We start from the raw sequence: 18,426 nt of genomic DNA, 5'->3' as shown, positions 1-18,426 counted from the left end.
TTCGACGGAGAAAATTTTAAAACTCCTCTAATAATCATGGTAGCGACTTGAGCGACATGTCATTTTAAAGGAACATAAACGTTGCAAAGCGTGAATCTCAAGAAAATCCGTAGAGGGGTTCATGAGATAACCAGCTTCAAGAGATCACTCTGTATGATGACGTAGATGCCCCCAAACCGAATATAAGGAGGGCTCACTTTAGCCTGATCGTTCAGTCACAGCCGAGTATTCAGCCTGGCTCTACTCGCTGCCGTAATCGTCAGAGGCTATCTTCGAGTGGTTACAGTCTTACTGAGGAACAAATTCTTCTAAGTCTTTATAAACAGTGAATCTTTGCCGGTGATGAACTCAAACATTATTCAAAGTCTTTATGAACAGGGACTTGTAATAGTCACGAGTGTTGAGGGACAAATTCTTCAAAGTCTTTATAAACAGTGACTTGTAATGTTTTGCCAGTGACGAACTCTACATTTTCGCCTGTGATGAACTCTAAATTTATTCAAAGTCTTATGAACATGGACTTGTAATATTTACGAGTGTTGAGGGACAAATTCTTCAAAGTCTTTATAAACATTGACTTGTGATTTTCGCCAGTGATTATTCAAAGACTTGTAATTTTTGCCAGTGATGAACTCTAAAATTATCCAAGTCTTTACAGATATTGACTTGTAATTTTCGCCAGTGATGAACTCTAAAATTATTCAAAGTCTTTATGGGCATTGACTTGTGATTTTCGCCAGTGATTATTCAAAGACTTGTAATTTTTGCCAGTGATGAACTCTAAAATTATTCAAAGTCTTAGTGGACATTGACTTGTAATTTCTGCCAGTGCTGAACTCTAAAGTTATTCAAAGTCTTCATGAACATGGACTTGTCATTTTCACGAGTGTTAAGGAACGAATTCTTGAAAGTCTTTATGGACAGTGACTTGTGATTTTGTTAGTGGTGAGAAACCAATTATTCAAGGTCTTTATGAACTTTGACTTGTAAATTCTGCGAGTGACGAAGAATACATTTTCGAAGTCTTTGTGGACATTGATTCTATCAGCCACATTGGACTTGGGTAATGAGTGATTACCTGCAACATCCTCAGGGACCATCGGAGATCACCCCGAACATCGGAAGTTCGAGACTTATTCATACGCAACCAACCTGGGTGGTCCGGCCGCATCTGAACGGAGTATTTGGCATCTTCCGGAACGTGTTCCAGCCTGTTTGGCCCGGTGAGCTGGAGACCCGGACCATTTAAAGGACGATGTTGAAGACAACCCCTATCGACAATGAGGTGATGTGCAATTTGATATGCATTTCATGAATAAACTCTTATCAAATCCGATTAAAATGTTTCTTGTAGATAGGACCCTGCCTCCTGTACCAAGCCCTAGCTAGTGTTCATCCAGTTTAGCCCTGAGAACTATTCCATGCTTACGTTAAAATAAAATCTTAAAGTCGGGCTCTTTTACTGGTACAATATAAAGTGTTAACTGAATGCCTTAATGTTTTCAACATTTCGGCCTAGGGTTTAGGGATAGCGTCTCTCACCCGGAGGACTCAAGTTCGATTCCCGGGTTGGTTAGGAATTTTTACATGACCTGAGGGTTGGTTCGAGGTCCCGTCAGCCTACGTGATTACAATTGAAGAACTGAGGATATATCTGACGGTGAGATAGCGGCCCCGGTCTAAAAGAAACAGAATAATGGTCGAGAGGATTCGTCGCATTGACCATGCGTCACCACGAGCAGCGGTCATTTGGTAGGTCTAGGCCAATCATGTCTGTAACGCCTTCGAGTTTTCAATTTTAAAAAATAGAAAATAATATTGAAAAATGTGTTGTAACAATTACGTAAATGTTTAGAAGTATGATATTTTATCCCTAACCTTATGGTGTTGGTGAATATAAATTAAAATTTTAACAGTAATATATACCAATCAAATTAGACGAAAGTTAATCATTATAAGGTAGCATTAGGCTAAAATTTTCTGGAACCGCATTCTCAAAAAAGAAGTATATTTAAGATTACTGGGATTTATCAATCGCAAAAAGACTAAAGAGCTTAAATGTTTTTAATATTTGCATTCGATGAAATTGAATTATAGTTTGAGATGGAAACGATTATAATACTAAATGTTTAATAAAAACGTAAAATAATGCAAACTGTGCTCTAACACGTAAACGTTTAAGAATATGTTTGTAGATGATTTCTTAACGTAAAAATGAGGAAAACAAATAAACAAAGATATATAAATTATAATAGAGCAATGTTACTGCTACGAACAGCACGGTGCAGTTAAAAAGAACATCCGAGTTAAAACAACCACCACCACCATCAAAACCACCCAATACCAGGTTATGTTGTGACGGTTTTCAAGAATTTTTTATTAGAGAAATTCGCACAATGTGCATACATGTGACTTTGTAGAAATGAGAATTCAGCGTCTGCACGTCATGTCAAGAGTTCGGTCAGCCCACGACGAATATTAACTCCAGCTGAAATCATGGGATAAGGACGGCTGGTCAAAGAGCAAATGACCTCATTATCGCATGGCCGCGATAATCAGTTCAGCTACTAACATCTTCTCTCGTGTGCTGCGGGGAATGTCAAATACCCGCTGTCTTCACTATATAAGATAAGAAATTATGAACTGTCGTCATGTTCCGCTGCTGCCATCACTGAATTTCCTGGTGAGTATTTGTAGATGTAGTGCGAAAATTCTTCGGAATATTATCTTTGTATGTTTTCATTGAATTCTTTGTTAGTAGTAATTTGGGATGTCGGGGAACAAAATTCATTTCGACTGCAGTCTTGGTCAGGTATCTCGGTACTCGACAAACTATTGAACACATTAGGAGGACTGCAGCATCAGGGCCATATGAAGACTTCTTGTTAGCAACCCCAAAATGTATTGAGTACATACAAGGTCTAGATGTTTGTTTGTAGTTTACTCCCTTGATTATTGTTGTTCATTTGTAATAATGTATTTGTATGCCATACGCTAAATAAATAAATACATAAACCTCAGTACTTACGTGGCTGACTCCTGTAGCAATTCGCAGAGGATAACGTGAGATGTTTAATGACAAATATGTAATTGAGGAGCTTTCTTGCAAACACCACTTAAGTCGCTTCTAAGAATTTCCTTTTTATGCTAAAAATTATTGGTAGAATAACATGCTCGCACGTTTTCAAATGTAATTAAGTCGTGAAGTAAATGATCTCTACACGATTTAATAACGGAAAACGAACACGATATTCTAACAATAATTTCTAACACGGGAACAGAAATGTATAAAAAAACTTATTAAGTTGTATTTGCAAGAAAGTTCCTCAATTGTCCTCCCGAAGTCAAACTTATCCAGACATCCGTTTGTGATAATCAACTGCACCTAGAATAGATGTTTCTGTTACACACAAACTATTACCTAGAGTGAGAGTAACAGGTAACCGTGTTCTGTTAAGGAAATTTTAATCTTGTTGTCGCCATGTGCGATTGTGTAATTGTTTAATTTTGTGAGAAAATAAATGAAGACGTTCGTTCCTACCTGTCCACTCAACTAGTGCACCCGAAACAAAGGTGATAATGCTCGTAAAACTGCTGCCAATGCATTTCCCTCAGCAACAGACGCGGTGCGATAACAATTTAACACATATATTACACTAACAACCCTAAGAAAGAAGCCGCATAAGTCTTGACAGCGGAAACGTACTACGATTCAATAATGATCACGGATGTGGTGGAATACAAATCAGTACCACATCCTACATCACAGAGATCGTTCGCAGTTCCCCAAATGATTGTCCAGAGTGAAACAATAAGAAGAAGGGAACAGTTCTTTGTATATTAGAGTTTTCCATACAATTTAACAAGCACATTTTCTATGACACCTTGCTTGTATGTGAAGATCTTCAAGGCAGGACGGTCAAGAACTAGATTCTTTCAGCATTTTTCTGTATTTCTTGTGAGGCTACGGTACGTTACCCCATAGAGACCCCAATGGTAAGTGAGTACGAAATTAGTTAGTGTTCCGTAAGGAAGCTGAGGTTTAAGCAGTACTCACAGTGAACTACTAATATAATTATCTCCATTAATAACTTCGCCTAGAAAACCATCCATCTGCCCCGTTCTCTTGAAGAACTTCAGTTCCATCCTGAATAAAAGTTAGTAAGTCTATTTTATTTTTTACTTCAGGTGTCGCTATGCTGCTCTTACTAGTTCTGTCTGCGATGATTCTGGAGTCTCCGACCGTCTCCGGACAATCCGAACGATCTCCAAGTTCGAAATTCTCCGTGTCGAGCTCGAGGAATGAGTCCGGCCATCGCCTTGTAGCGGTGAGTATACTCTGTTCTGGAAACCTTATGACTATTTTTGATTTATATATTCAGTTATTTAATATTCTCGGCGTATTACCCGGCTAAAGTGAAAGAATTGCTAGAAGTTACCTGCAAGAATCAGTCGCACTGCCACGCGTGATGGAGGGTGGTGTATATAATTGTGTAGTCATATAACACACTTGGATGGGTTTCACTGACCAAGTATGAAATATGAACAATAATTTGTGCTTGTGACTCCTTCGCATTAAAAGAATAACTTACAGGCAATGTAAAACGTTTGTTATTGATTGCTTCATGTGACGTTGCTACATTACCACGTCTGGTACAGATGGCCGACTGCATTTCATTTGAGGTTCCTCGGAAACGTAGGAAAGAGAAACCGGTTGATGTTTTAAGAAGTAAACCTGAGCAAATATTCTATATTAATACTAATCAGAGCGAAAATGATGATGATAATGCTTGTTGTTTAGAGGGGCCTAACATCTAGGTCATCGGCCCCTATGGTACGAAATGAGACGAAATGCGATTACAATTTAAAAGTACAAAACTCAACCACTGACCAGAATTCAAAACGTGATGATGAGGAATGAAGTGATGAATATGAATTTAAAACACTCAGTGGATCTGACGCGAAATGCCTCACATTCCCAGAAACAATATTGCAGACCAAGGGACTGCTTCCAAAACCCAATCCTGAATCGAAGATGCTTGTCTAAAGGGGTGAATATCCATGTCAACCGTCCCGCATAATGGCACTTATCGCTAGTAAAGAAGAACCATAGTATTTCTCAAGTTGCGGTACTAATCAAAGGTAGCGTAAACTCACGGTGTTCCACACATGACGCTACTAGTCACAAGTATTGGACGTCGTACAGGTAACGCAGACCTATGGTGTTGCTCACATAATGGCGCCACACATAGGCAACGCAAACCGATGGTGTTCCTCACCTAGGTGTACTAATCACGGGCGCCAGTATACCCGTGGTATTCCTCACATAGTGGGTACTAGGCACAGGCAACGCCCAGACCCGTTGTGTTGCTCACAAGGGTACGACGCACGGGTACTGGAAACCCACAGTGAACCACTCTCGGCTACTACTAATCACAAACCTATTTCGTACATAGTATAGTGGTACTACTCGCAAGTACAGGCAACCCATGGTGTTCCCCGCGTGATGGTACTAATCAAAAGTAGTTTCATGGTTCAAATACAATCATCAGTTGGTCGCCCCCCTTACGACAGGCAGAGGATACCGTGGGTGTATTCTTCGTCTGCGTCCCCCACCCAAAGGGGCTTAAGAAGGGATACGTCACTTCAAAAAATGAAGTAACAGACGAAGAAAGGCAAGGGCCACGAAGGGCGTGAAAATGAAAGACTCCTTACGCCTCGAATGCTGTAATACCGTCGGGATCAGAAAAGAACAAGAGTTGACCAAGGGAGGTCGGACAGGATAGATGAAAGTGAGGAGCCTGGCACAAGTAAGTGGAAGCAATTCCAGGACTCAGCTAAGGGTCCGGTGGTCGCCAACCCACATTGAGAGCCTCTTGGGCCCCTTTTAGTCGCCTCTTCCGACAGGCATGGGATACCGTGGGTATATTCTTCATCTGGGTCCCCCACCCACAGGGGGTCAGAGCGAAAATAATACGGGGTCAAATCGTTCTAAGAATGAAGGTATGGGCAAGAGAAAAGCAACGGCCACGAAGGACGTGGAAATGAAAGACTCCCTAGGCTGCGCAAACCTAATATCATCGAGAACAAGAAATGACAAAGGCCCGCTATACAGGACCTATGCCAGACTCAGCTTTTGGAACCGTATTCACCAGCGCACTTTCTCATGTTGTGACGTCCCAAAACTCCTTTATCTCGCCCCTTACAACTGATAGAGGATAACATGGAGGTCTTCTACCCCATCCACAGGAGGGACAAAGGAGTATGAAACGCAAGAAAGTGAAGGATTCGGGAAGCCTTTATGAAATGAACAACTTGGAAGTCGTAACAGTTGGAAATCTAACACGGATATCTGATAGAAAAGTATGTGTGAGGACCCGGACGAATATGTCAGGCACACTTGGTGCCGTACAAACCTTGCGACCTCCAGGTTGGGCACATTTTGTTGAATGGGGTGCATGGTTCATTTCGTAAACTGATCGCAAGGGACATCAGAGGAACGGAGTCATACGAGAGGCAGAGTAAACGTGGTCATGAAACTCACCGGAATTGATGACGTTTACCCAAACAACATTCTCTAATACCTGATAGTACAGCAGTGGCCATGTCAATATTAAAACGGCTTCCTCCCTAATTACTCAACACTTCTTCGTTTATATCACTAACGCTAACATTTATGTCTGTTCCAGGTTGAACTGAAATCACAAGAGAAAATGAAGGATGGCGTTTCCCTTAGGGCAGAAATGTTCACTGACGACAGTAGATCACTCATCCTCAGAAGACTGAGGAGTAGCGGACTGCCCGAGGAGCAGCCACCTGTCACCACCACTGTAGCACCAACAGGTAATACATTCTTTAGGAGGACTGTGATGACAGGAGCAGCCACCTGTCACCACCACTGTAGCACCAACAGGTAGTACATTCTTTAGGAGGACTGTGATGACAGGAGCAGCCACCTGTCACCACCACTGTAGCACCAACAGGTAGTACATTCTTTAGGAGGACTGTGATGACAGGAGTAGCCACCTGTCACCACCACTGTAGCACCAACAGGTAGTAGGCTATATACTTTAGGAGGACTGTTCGGACAGGTGCCCAGAAAACCTTCGTTCTCAGTTTATGTGCGGATATTGATAAGAAGAAATGTATAATAATATGTTAGGTAGAAGTAACGTCATAAAATAATGTTCGGAAGAATGATATGAAAATTTCATTTCTTCTATGAAATTATTAAATAAAGAAATAAACTACACAAAGTGAGAAGTCGTATTTTACATGCTACTGTCTGCAAACAGTATCCATTAAACCTGTGACATGAATGCACGCCAAAGGGGAACTTTATCGAATCAACGGAAACCTACCTACCAAACTGAAAGCATAATTATGGTAAAAGCAACAAAGATAAATGAATTTAAGCAAATGTAGTAGGTACCGAAAATAATGTAAATTACCAAAGTCGTACGTTCACGTGAATCCAGCAACAATTCGTTCCTATTTTATTTTATAATTATTAAGCCAAAGTATTACTAATATCTACGTACAATCAATTCTACACAAGAAATGTTATTGTATAGATTTCAATTGATCCTAGTTACTAGAATGGTACCAACAATTTAAAATTGACTGAGGAGGCCATCGATGGAAAAGTGAATTGACGGTAGTAGGCATGAGCTACTATGGACAGAGAACAAACTTAATGAGCATTAGAACACCATCCAGTGTGAGTCTCTCACCAATGACAGTCATGACACCTTAAACATTATTGGATCTAGAAACAAGTAGTCAAACTGGGAGTACAGTTCAGCTTAGGTTAAGAGAATTTAATATCATAGCTAAGTTATATCATCCAGATATTGGCTACGCAGTGACACTTCGGAATCATTAACACCTCCCAACTTCGCTAACATAGGGAACTTGAAAACGTCCCTTGTTAATCTCAACCAAAGGACTGTAAGCAATAACTAAATAATTGGTACTTACTTCTGGTGAAGGAAATTTTCTAATGCTATCTAAAACTATTATGAAATGAAACGTCCTAAACAACAGTGTCTAAATCATCTGCACTGACAATTGAACCTCATTGTTAGGTTTCGAAAAATCTATATAATGTATTTACTATGTTTTCATTAGGAAGTGTATTAATTCTACTGCCATAAATTCACATCGAAGAAGCGTAGAGGAGCAACATTCACCTTTCCTTTACTACGGAGAGGCACTAGGAATATGTGGAAAACCTGGTTATTTGTGCTCCAAAAGAGTAATATAGTTATAAAACGAGGTGAGTTGTCGCTATAATTTTTCGCTAATTCTGTATACGCCTGGATTTTTCCTTAATGCTGTAAATGTCGTCGTTTCTGTTCGATCTTTACTAAGGTAATTCACACTGTTCCGTGGATTTTCGTGAATCGCGGAGGTGAAAGAAGGTGCCGGGATGAATTGGTCTAACTACAATGTCAAGAATGAATTTAAAACTTAAACTGAAGGTTATATGATCAAAAAACTTAAAACATAACATTTTTCACAGGTACAAGTGGCAATCCTTAAACAATAGGAAACACAAGATTGGTGGTATAAACAGATCATGGGCTTCAAGCCCTCACTTTACTTTTCCTCAGCTCCTAGCTCAAATTTACAAAAGAGCACAAATTTTCACGAGGGCAGAAATCCCCTAATACATGGAGCAAGTGCTCCCTAAATTACAATATCAAGCCTCTCAGAGGCACTTTTACAACACTTGAAAATGAGCTAACGTGCTCTCAGTATTCCAAGGCGACATAGCATGAAACTCTAATAATCGGTGGCCTTACGAGGCACTATTTAGAAATCTTATTACACAGAGGTATCTAGTGTCCAACCTACAGGGCCTTAGTGAAAAAGACGAGGTTAAATAAACGGCCCGAGTACAATTTGAATGGAGTCGAAGACTGAGCTCCAAAAACAAATTTAAGACTTATAGGGCGCTTGGCCGACGAAACAGGGGCTATTCCCAAACTACTGAGGATGCACGGATGGAAATAACTTTAATACATTGCAGAAACGAAAGGTTACAAAAACGTGGCACCTCAAACCAAGATGAAAGGGAGCTCGAGAGGGTACATCACTCTCTATCCCCGATTTACAGTTAAAGTTTTTATGAAGTTATTACATTAGCCGGCAGAAAGTTACATTTTTAGAAAACCCAGGTCACATAGTTAATGATTCGGACCTTTCCCTCAGGTTAAACTGCGGAGGCTAGCAAGAAATAAAGTTGTTATGTGGTCGATGTACTGCTGCCTGATGAAAGAGGCCGCCCGCCTCCTGCTTGGACAGACACACTAGTAAGATGACGATCAATTGGCCAAGAGACGTGAAAAGCCGCAGTTTACAAACCCTCAGAGAAGGTTCGAGATCAGTCATGAATAATCAAGACACACCCACAGAATTTTATTGGTTGAGTGCAAAAGTGACACACAGAATCGGAGAAGAAACCTGTGATTGGTGGAAAATTAATGACAGAATTTATTGATTGGTTGGATTCAAAACTGGCGGAAAGAAAAGATAAATATTGCCAACCCAAAAATAAATTAACATCAATCAGTAAAAAACTTATGAATACAAAACTTCTTTAAATCAAAAGTTCTTTCACTTCGCACCAGTGTGCATGATCATAGTTTTTAGTAGTGACATCTGTGGAAGAATGTCCAAACTTCTTGCTGAGTGGCAAACAAAACAAGCAGAAATACAGTCAGTTCAGAAAACTTCACAATAAAAAATTATATCATATTTTAGTGGTGACATCTTCTGAGTAAATGTCTAAGTAAGTACAGTTTCAGTTGCGCTGTTTTGCCAATAGAGGAGTGCTTTTAGGCACTAGATTTAAATGCGTGGCGTTGGGGTGTGTACCTCCCGGTACAGAACTCCCTCCCCCCAAATGTCCTTCCTTGGGGTGACACGGAAGAATTTTGGAAAAATATACATTTCCATTTGAAGAAAATGACCAAGTTTTTGTTTTGTTGATAGGTATAAACTTGTTCAACTCCAGCTTTAGAGTGTCTTTGTAGTCAAAGAAGGTTAAATACATGTGAACATTTTTGACGGCAAGTCCTGCCGCCCCTGCCGATATCCAGTTGAGGTCGCCCGGACCCCTGAAGTACCCTCAGGCACACCTCTCCTGCTATTATGAGAGGGGTAGTCGTGGTGATGGTTGCCGCAGATTAGAAGTATATATACAGTCCCCAGATGAGTTGGCGGTAGAGGCACCGCACTTCAGGCTTTGCCGGGAAGATGCACTCCGGCGCGCCGTTCAGAAGGGGGCCTTCCTGGAGCGAAGAGGGCCCTTTCTACTCCCTTGTGTCCCTCACAAGATGTTAAAACACGGCGGCAGCCAGCTGATGGGTCACTGAAACAGTAAGATCTCGGCGACAGAAAAGTTTTGTTGGGGACATGGGAGTACGATCTTTATTGGCGATGCTGAGGGGCGGGCGGCGTGGAAGATGTTTGTCTGCCAATGGTGTGGATAGTGGATATGCAGGAGACGGGGGGCTTGGTAATGGCCACTCAGGAATGGACAGCAGGAAAACCAGAGGGGAAGATCGTACATACAGTTTATATATATTGCACCCGCTGTCGCAACGGCTTGCAAAATAACTCCCAGCAGCTCAGTTTATTCTCAGGGTATACCATTGCATATGAATAATCTGCAAATTTTGCACTTAGTTTCGCTTTACGTGAATTCATGAAGAGACTAGTTCACCTGAAGACGTAATAGTATGCAATAGTTCGCCTATATCAAGTACTAACGTTGTCATTCCATCATAAATTGCATTCAAACACCCACGCAATAAATTAATTACTTATCTTACAAACTAGCTAAAGGAGTGAGTAAGATGAAAAAATCAACACTCATAAATTATATAAAATAATATTCCACATTTTATTTAATAAGGAGATTGCCCTAGGGATTGTAATTAAATGTATGATTGTATTATCTTCATCACTATATACAATAAATATTTCTAAGTCAGCGCTGGCTTATAGAATAGAAAATAAAATATAATGTTAACTTATTTTGAACCGTTTCCGAAATGAAATCAAAATATAAACATTATTGTCCATAATTAATCCTGGGACATCCAAAGTGTTAATGGAAACACCTTTTCTAATTGCAGTTCATATTGTAATGACGTCTCAAAACCTTTTAATCACCTATAGGCCTATATCACCATTCTGAACAGGTTAAATAAATAAAAGTTGAAATAAATGAATGAAATTTGAATAAAAATGAATGAAATCTGAACTCAGTTAATTCGGGTTTCTTCTTGGATATTATTTAGTAACGACTCACGTTCTAAGTCTTTACATCCCTAATGCCTGCTAAATCCGGCTCCTAGTCTATCATTTCCCTATATATTAACCTCTTATAAAATGCAAATTCAAATAAACACTGTTCTAGAATAAATAAACTACCTATATATATCCACATAATTCTTGTTTTATATATTCAAGGCTCAGTATGCTTTCAATTCTTCATTTACCAATCATTACCCTGCTGTGCAAGTTACTTGGCTCATTTATGCAGTGTAAAGATGAATATCACTCATTTATGCTTTGAGATTACACTACCGCGTACATATATATATCATGTCTTCCATATGGCGTAAATACAGTTCGAGAATATGTCATAGAACTCTCATGCTTCCAACACAACATCTATTATTAACATAACAATTCATCTAAATCTCAATTAAAAGTCAATATATAATATTCATATCTTGGTTTTGGTCATTCCCGCGATGAACTTCCTATTACGTATATGCATCGTTTCATAAGATCCTTACCTTTTAAGTGTGATATATTATTCCCTTCAACACATTTATTCCTAGCATTTACCGTAAATCATAATATATCCTCTTATTTCGCCGTCTTACGATTCAGAAATATCATCTCAACTATTCAATATCACACCTTAATTAACATAACCCTCGGTACGAAAACGTCGCGATTACACATATATCGCTTTGATAAATATGTCACAATTGCATTTCACACAAAACACTTCTCAATAAAGTTATGATGCATAACCCAAAATGAGTTTTCAATATTACAGTATCGCTGTACAAGGAGTACATAATTATACTCATCCACTTCTGACTCGCGGTCCATCCGTGACGTAATCCATGAGTATGTTCAATGCGAGATTTATCGAAATTCCACAACATAATATGTTAACTCTTAGCAATCAGCTGTTATGTCAAGACACTTCAATCATATTCTCAACTACCTCACAGATTTATCTTACCAAAATGCGGTAATGTGTTCGCAAAGTAAATACAAATATAGTTCTATACTGCCTTATTATAGCATTAAAGACTTAAATATCTCACACTTCACTGCATATTATCACTTGCACACTTAATTAGATGGTTTGTGTCACCAATTTCAAAGCACATGCCAAATTAGAAATATATATAAATCAAGAATTATGCTACTAAATGTAAAGACTTAGCTCGTTCGTTGTTACTCCGGTGTCAGTTGTTCATCTTTGTCCGTCGTATGGTTAGCTCTGCGGTCTGGATCTGGGGTTGACCATCACTCCTCCTGCCGTTCTGAACCGAATTCTGGTGGGTAGTATTCCTCTCTCATCACGGCCTGGTCATCTGGCTGGATGATGCCTTTCTCATCACGGGCTGGTCATCTGGTTAGGCGATACCTCTCTCCAGGTTGGTCCATCTTACACGTTTAGCAGTTCTTCATCTTGTTGGTTCTGCTGGTAACAAAACATATTCCCGAGAAGAACATTGTTATAATCAAATTCATCTGAGACTAATATTTTTCTCAGTTACTGTTCTTATTCTTCCTTTGGGTTATAATCTCCTATCTCTTCAAAATTACGTATTATATATATCAGCTATCTCGGGGAAGTTTCTTGATAATGTTTAGAGTTATTCTTCTTCCAGCTTTTCGTTTATATTTCTCTAGCGCAGTTCGTATGGTCCCTTCCTGCGGATATGATAAGCTTGCTCTCGGGATTCCGCTGAGCGTATTTAATCGTATCTCGCTTAACTATAATATTTTAGCTAATTATGGTTTCACTCTAGGTTGATTATGCTGTTTGCTTTTCAACAAAAATAGCCTTTCTTCAGGAATTTCTCCAAATCTGTTATAATTTCGTCAAATATGTTGCACGATCACAGGTCACGTCTTCACTCCCACGATTCAATTTTTTAAGTAAGTTTTTAAACAATCTCTTCTGTTCTATTTTTTTCTTCAAAACTATCTACCTGACTTTTCGCTGTTCCGCACCGCCTTTGGCATATGTCCGTTCCCAGGTACGCATGGCCTTCTGTTATACATCGTATCATATATTCATTGCATATTCTTTTAAATTGAGTGGGCCATACCTTCCTTCGGCGCCATTTTGTAAATGTCTACGAGATGCAATGGGCACAATATATAAATATATATACAACAAAATAAAATATTTTGGGGCAGAAGGCCTCCAAAAACATATTACCTTCAAATTCCTGTTAAACGTTGATGGCTAAGTTAACAACGATATTACTCAGGTTTAACCTGAGATAGGTGAACTCTGGAGATCCTCTCCGTGGCTGGATTGCTCACTAATAATGTAACGGGAGTCAGAAAATCCAATATGATGCACGGCCCATGAAATCTGGGGGCAAGCTTGCCCGCGGGAACAAAATTCCTAACCATGACTTGATCTCCGACTTTTAAATTGGTGGGCCTCCGTCCACGATCATATCTTTCCCTAACCTTTTCATGAGAAGCTTTCAGGTTGTACTTAGCTTTCTTCCATAGATGCCTAATATTATCGGGATCTATTGCCTCTGGTAGAATATCATTAAGTGACCGAAGTTTATAGAGCTGCGTGTTAGGCACAAATTTAAACATCAGAGAAGCAGGAGTGAACTTATGGCACTCATGAACTTCCGAATTCAAAGCACAGGCCAACCAATGCAGGGACGTATCCCGCCTGGAATGATCTTCATGATGAAATGCAATGAGAGCTGATCTAAGATTACGAGTGAACCGCTCAGCCAGAGATGGTTGAGGATAATACGCCGATGTAGTTACATGTGAAATGGACAGATCAAAACAGAATTTACGGAAGAGGTTGGAGGTAAAAGCTTTAGCATTATCAGAAATTATATATTCACAACGATCAAAAGAAGCAAAGATGGTATTTAAACAAGAAATGGTGGACTGAGCAGTAGCCAACTTAGTCGGAAAAAACCAGGAAAATCTTGTGAAACCATCTACGCACACCAGAGTGAATTTGTTGGCGCTCCCCTTTGATTGGGGGAAGGGTCCGACGTAGTCTATATACAGGCGCTCCATGGGGTGGGACGCATGATGAGAAGATAGTAGACCTAGTTTAGTGGACAAGGTGGGCTTACTAAGCAAGCAAGATTTACAAGCTTTTACCAATTCACGAATTTAACCGTCCATACCTTTCCAAATAAACATCTCTCGGATCTTTTATCGAGTTTTGAAGATGCCTAAATGCCCCCCTAATGAAGTCTCATGGTAGTACATGAAGATCATAGGTACAAGCACGGCTGGAACCACTACTTTCATCTTTTGATCATGCCTCGACGGGCAACACAAAACCCCGTTCCTCAACACATAAGGGACGACATGTTCCCCAGAAGAAAGGGTTTCAATGATAGGGGCCAGCACAGGATCTTCACGTTGATATTTTCCAATTTCCCTGAACAACATGGGGGCATCAGTTAAAATGGCATTAATGCCCGAGGGTATGGGCGTGGGAAGAGAAGAACTATCATCCTGTTCGGCGGTCTCCACATCATGAGCAAACATGCCTGCTTAGTCCATCCCCAACAGCATTTTCAGATAATCCGAGATGTCTAACATCAAATTGGAAGGCAGAAATCGTGATGGCCCACGGGCTATACGACCAGTACGACGCGGCATAGCTAAGACCAAACTTAAGGCTTGGTTATCTGTTTCCAGGCCGAACTTGACATGTTCCAGATAGAGGCGGAACTTCTCTAATGCAAATAAGACTGCCAAACTCTCAAGTTCATAGAGAGAATATTTGGCTTCTTGAGCCGATAATGTCCTAGATTCATTGGTGATAGGTCGCCTTCCGAGTTCAGCTTCTTGAAGAAGCACCGCAGCCACCGCTGACAACGAGGCGCCTGTTTGAACGATGAATTTCTTCGAGAAATCAGGCATCACAAGGACAGGGGCGTTGCAAAGAGCTAATTTCAGGTCTTCAAAAGCGGCTTGTTGAGACAGCCCCCACTCAAATTTGACGCCTTTCCTACAAAGTAAGTTCAAGGGCGCCGCTCTGTTAGCGAAGTTAGGAATAAATTTCCTGAAGAAATTTACCATGCCGATGAACCTGGCAATACCTTTGATGTCCTTAGGAGGTTTGAAAGCACGGATGGGCTGTGTTCTGGAATGATTGATAGAAACAACATCGGGTGACACAATATGCCCTAGGAATGACATGGAAGGTTTAGCAAAAGCTACATTAGATAACTTCACAGTCAATCCTGCCTTACGAAGGCGATTAAGGACCTCTTTTAGATGATGAAGGTGTTCTTCAAAGGTCTCGGAAAATACGACGACTTCATCAAGATAGTGGTAAAAGAATTCAAATTTGATGTCGGAGCAGACCCTATCTAGCAGTCTCGTGAGCACAGCTGCCCCCGTGGGGAGCCCGGAAGGCACGCGGTTGTACTCATACAAGTTCCAATCCGTGGCAAAACCTATTAGATGTTTTGATTATTCGGGTAGAGTGATCTGATTGTACGCCTGATTACGGTCTAAGATGGTGAAGAACTTAGCTTTCCGAAACCATGAAAAACAAGAATGAAGGTCGGGAAGAGGCACAGATTGTAACACCACCTTCCGATTTAAAGCCCTGCAGTCAATCACAGGCCTGAAGCCACCTTGGGGTTTCGGAATCAGGAAGATGGACGATGAATACGCGAACTTAAATGGTCGATAGTGACGTCCTTTAACATCTGATCGATGATCTCTTTTAGAGCCTTCATTTTAGGTGGAGAGAGCCTATAAGGTGGAAACCTAAATGGGATCGAATCAGTAACCTCAATCTTGTATTCGATAAGGTCAGTAACATCAAGAGTATCGGTAAATACATCCGGAAATGACTGACACAACTTACGAATACTATCAGCCTGCTCCTCAGGTAGATATCTAAGGTCTAACAACATCTCAACCTGGGTAAGCGAAACAGATGAACATGACACAGAATTACACTTGAGCAAAGGAATTTTACAAAATTTTGCAAATTTGAAGGTACACGACGTCCTCTGAATATCTAGCACTAGACAAGTAGGAGACATGAAGTCTGCTCCTAATATTATGGGGGAAGACAAGTGCTTAGCCACAAACAATTTTACTTTCCAGGCGAACTTAGAAATCCCAATTTTAGCAAAGATGAAACCTAAAATTTCTAAGGGAGATGAGTTAGCCGAAACACATTAAACAGAAGAAGAAAAATTGTGAGGAAACTTAAAAATGTTCCTTAATTTCGAATACCATTCAGCCGATGTAATGGAACAAACACTCCCTGAGTCTAATAGAGCCATGACCGGTTCATTGTTCAACTCAATTTTGAAAAAAGGTACCCGTGCGGGGGAGTCCGCTGCAATCCTAGGGCATTCTTTAGGACCTTCAAATGATAAATTAGAAGAACCTTGATCCACTGGGTTTAAATGAACACGCCGACTCAGCTGATGACACTAGTCATTTCCTATTATTAGATTTCGCGGAGGTTGCACCAGAAGTTGAACAGAAGGGGGTGCTATTGGCGTTAGGGCAATTCTTGGCGATATGAGAAAACGAGCCACATTTAAAACGTCCTTGGCGTAGAGGCGCGCGGCTGTGAGCTTGCATCCGGGAGATAGTAGGTTCGAATCCCACTATCGGCAGCCCTGAAAATGGTTTTCCGTGGTTTCCCATTTTCACACCAGGCAAATGCTGGGGCTGTACCTTAATTAAGGCCACGGCCGCTTCCTCCCAACTCCTAGGCCTTTCCTATCCCATCGTCGCCATAAGACCTATCTGTGTCGGCGCGACGTAAAGCCCCTAGCAAAAAAAAAAAACGTCCTTGTGATGCCCCTCCCCATGCTTTGTCCCTCTAGATTCAATCAAAGGGCACTTGTTACGGAGATGATCTGCCGAGCGACAAGCATAGCATTTGCGGGTGGTGAAAGTTCGGCGAGGTTGAGGCCGAAAGGTACTCGAAGACGGGGGGGGGCTCCTTAGCGACTCGCAAGGCGTCGGCATACTGCACTCCTTTGGCTGAGACAGCCATAGCCTCTAATTCTGCCAAGATTTGGGGACGAGACTCAAAACATAAATAAGATCTATAAGGTGGTGAGATCCCTTCAACGATAGTTTGCACTATCTGGTCTTCCGAAAATTGCAGGGCGAACACTCGGGTATAAAATTTGATATCTTGAATGTAATCAGCCCGATTTTCGTCCAGACGTTGTACGCGAAAATATAACTTCTGTATTAGAGAGAACATTGCCCTAGCCGGAATGAAATTTGCCAAAAGGTGAGCATGGAACTCCTCTATAGATGATTTATACGCTATAGCCTTAAATATCTTGTCCGATAGGACCCCTACGGAATATGAGTACATAATTTGAAGAATTTGAGAGTGGGAAAGGGAAAACACTAGAGCGTGATCTTGAAATTCAACTAAAAACCTTAAAAAAGATATGACATCGTTAGTGGAATTTACTGAAAATGTTCAAATTCCCCTAAGCAACAACGCTACAGGGTACAGCAGAGTACTAAAACAAGATGGCGAAATTGGTGACGGCCTAGGGAGTTGATAAGCTTCAGACACAGCATTATTAAAAAAGAACGGAGGAACTGAGGTACGCCGATCCGACTCTTTTTCTAATGGGGCAGAAGTTTGTTGAGTTGCCACGGATTTTCTGCTTTCTACAGTTTTGGATGGATATTCCTCACTCCCCGTATTTATCACCGTGGCTTCGTCGGTTTTGGGAGCAGCTGTCCCAGACAACAATTGACTGACTTTATTTGACATTTTTGATAGATGATCAACTAAATTACGCGCCTCCTTCTTTTAACTTAAGAGACAATTCGCTAACTCTATTGCAAAAATGAAACAATTTTGCCTGCACTCTTTTAAGTTGTTTGGGAGATGGAGAACTCACTTCAAAAAACTTATTACTGCCGCTAGCTCAGTAGTGTTATCAGTGATGCGCAAGTAGCCGGGATGGAGGACTTCCCGGGGGCCAGACATGATGAAAGAAATTTAAAATTTAGAAAACAGAAAAAAATTCCAGCGACTGAGAAAATTCTTAGAGTTCGAAACGGAACTATGATTAGCCGTCAAAAGGGGCTTAATTGAGACCCATTCAACCACGCTCTGCTATCACTTGTTCCGAGGAT

General features: G+C 40.6%; 1 protein-coding gene across 1 annotated transcript in view; it reads left to right on the top strand.

Annotated features, from left to right (window-relative positions):
* Positions 1–18,426, top strand: part of LOC136872789 (hemolymph lipopolysaccharide-binding protein) — an 80,405-nt gene that overhangs the window by 48,364 nt on the left and 13,615 nt on the right. Inside the window, exons 4-5 of the mRNA XM_067146630.2 lie at positions 4,189–4,328; positions 6,690–6,843. Of these exons, the coding sequence (XP_067002731.2) occupies positions 4,189–4,328; positions 6,690–6,843 (294 nt within the window). The remainder of the gene's footprint in view (positions 1–4,188; positions 4,329–6,689; positions 6,844–18,426) is intronic.

The sequence above is a fragment of the Anabrus simplex genome, chromosome 4, assembly GCF_040414725.1.
Source record: "Anabrus simplex isolate iqAnaSimp1 chromosome 4, ASM4041472v1, whole genome shotgun sequence".
Classification (NCBI taxonomy): Eukaryota; Metazoa; Arthropoda; class Insecta; order Orthoptera; family Tettigoniidae; genus Anabrus; species Anabrus simplex.
The sequence above is the reverse complement of the archived record's forward strand: the minus strand, read 5'-3'. Positions and strand labels throughout refer to the sequence as shown.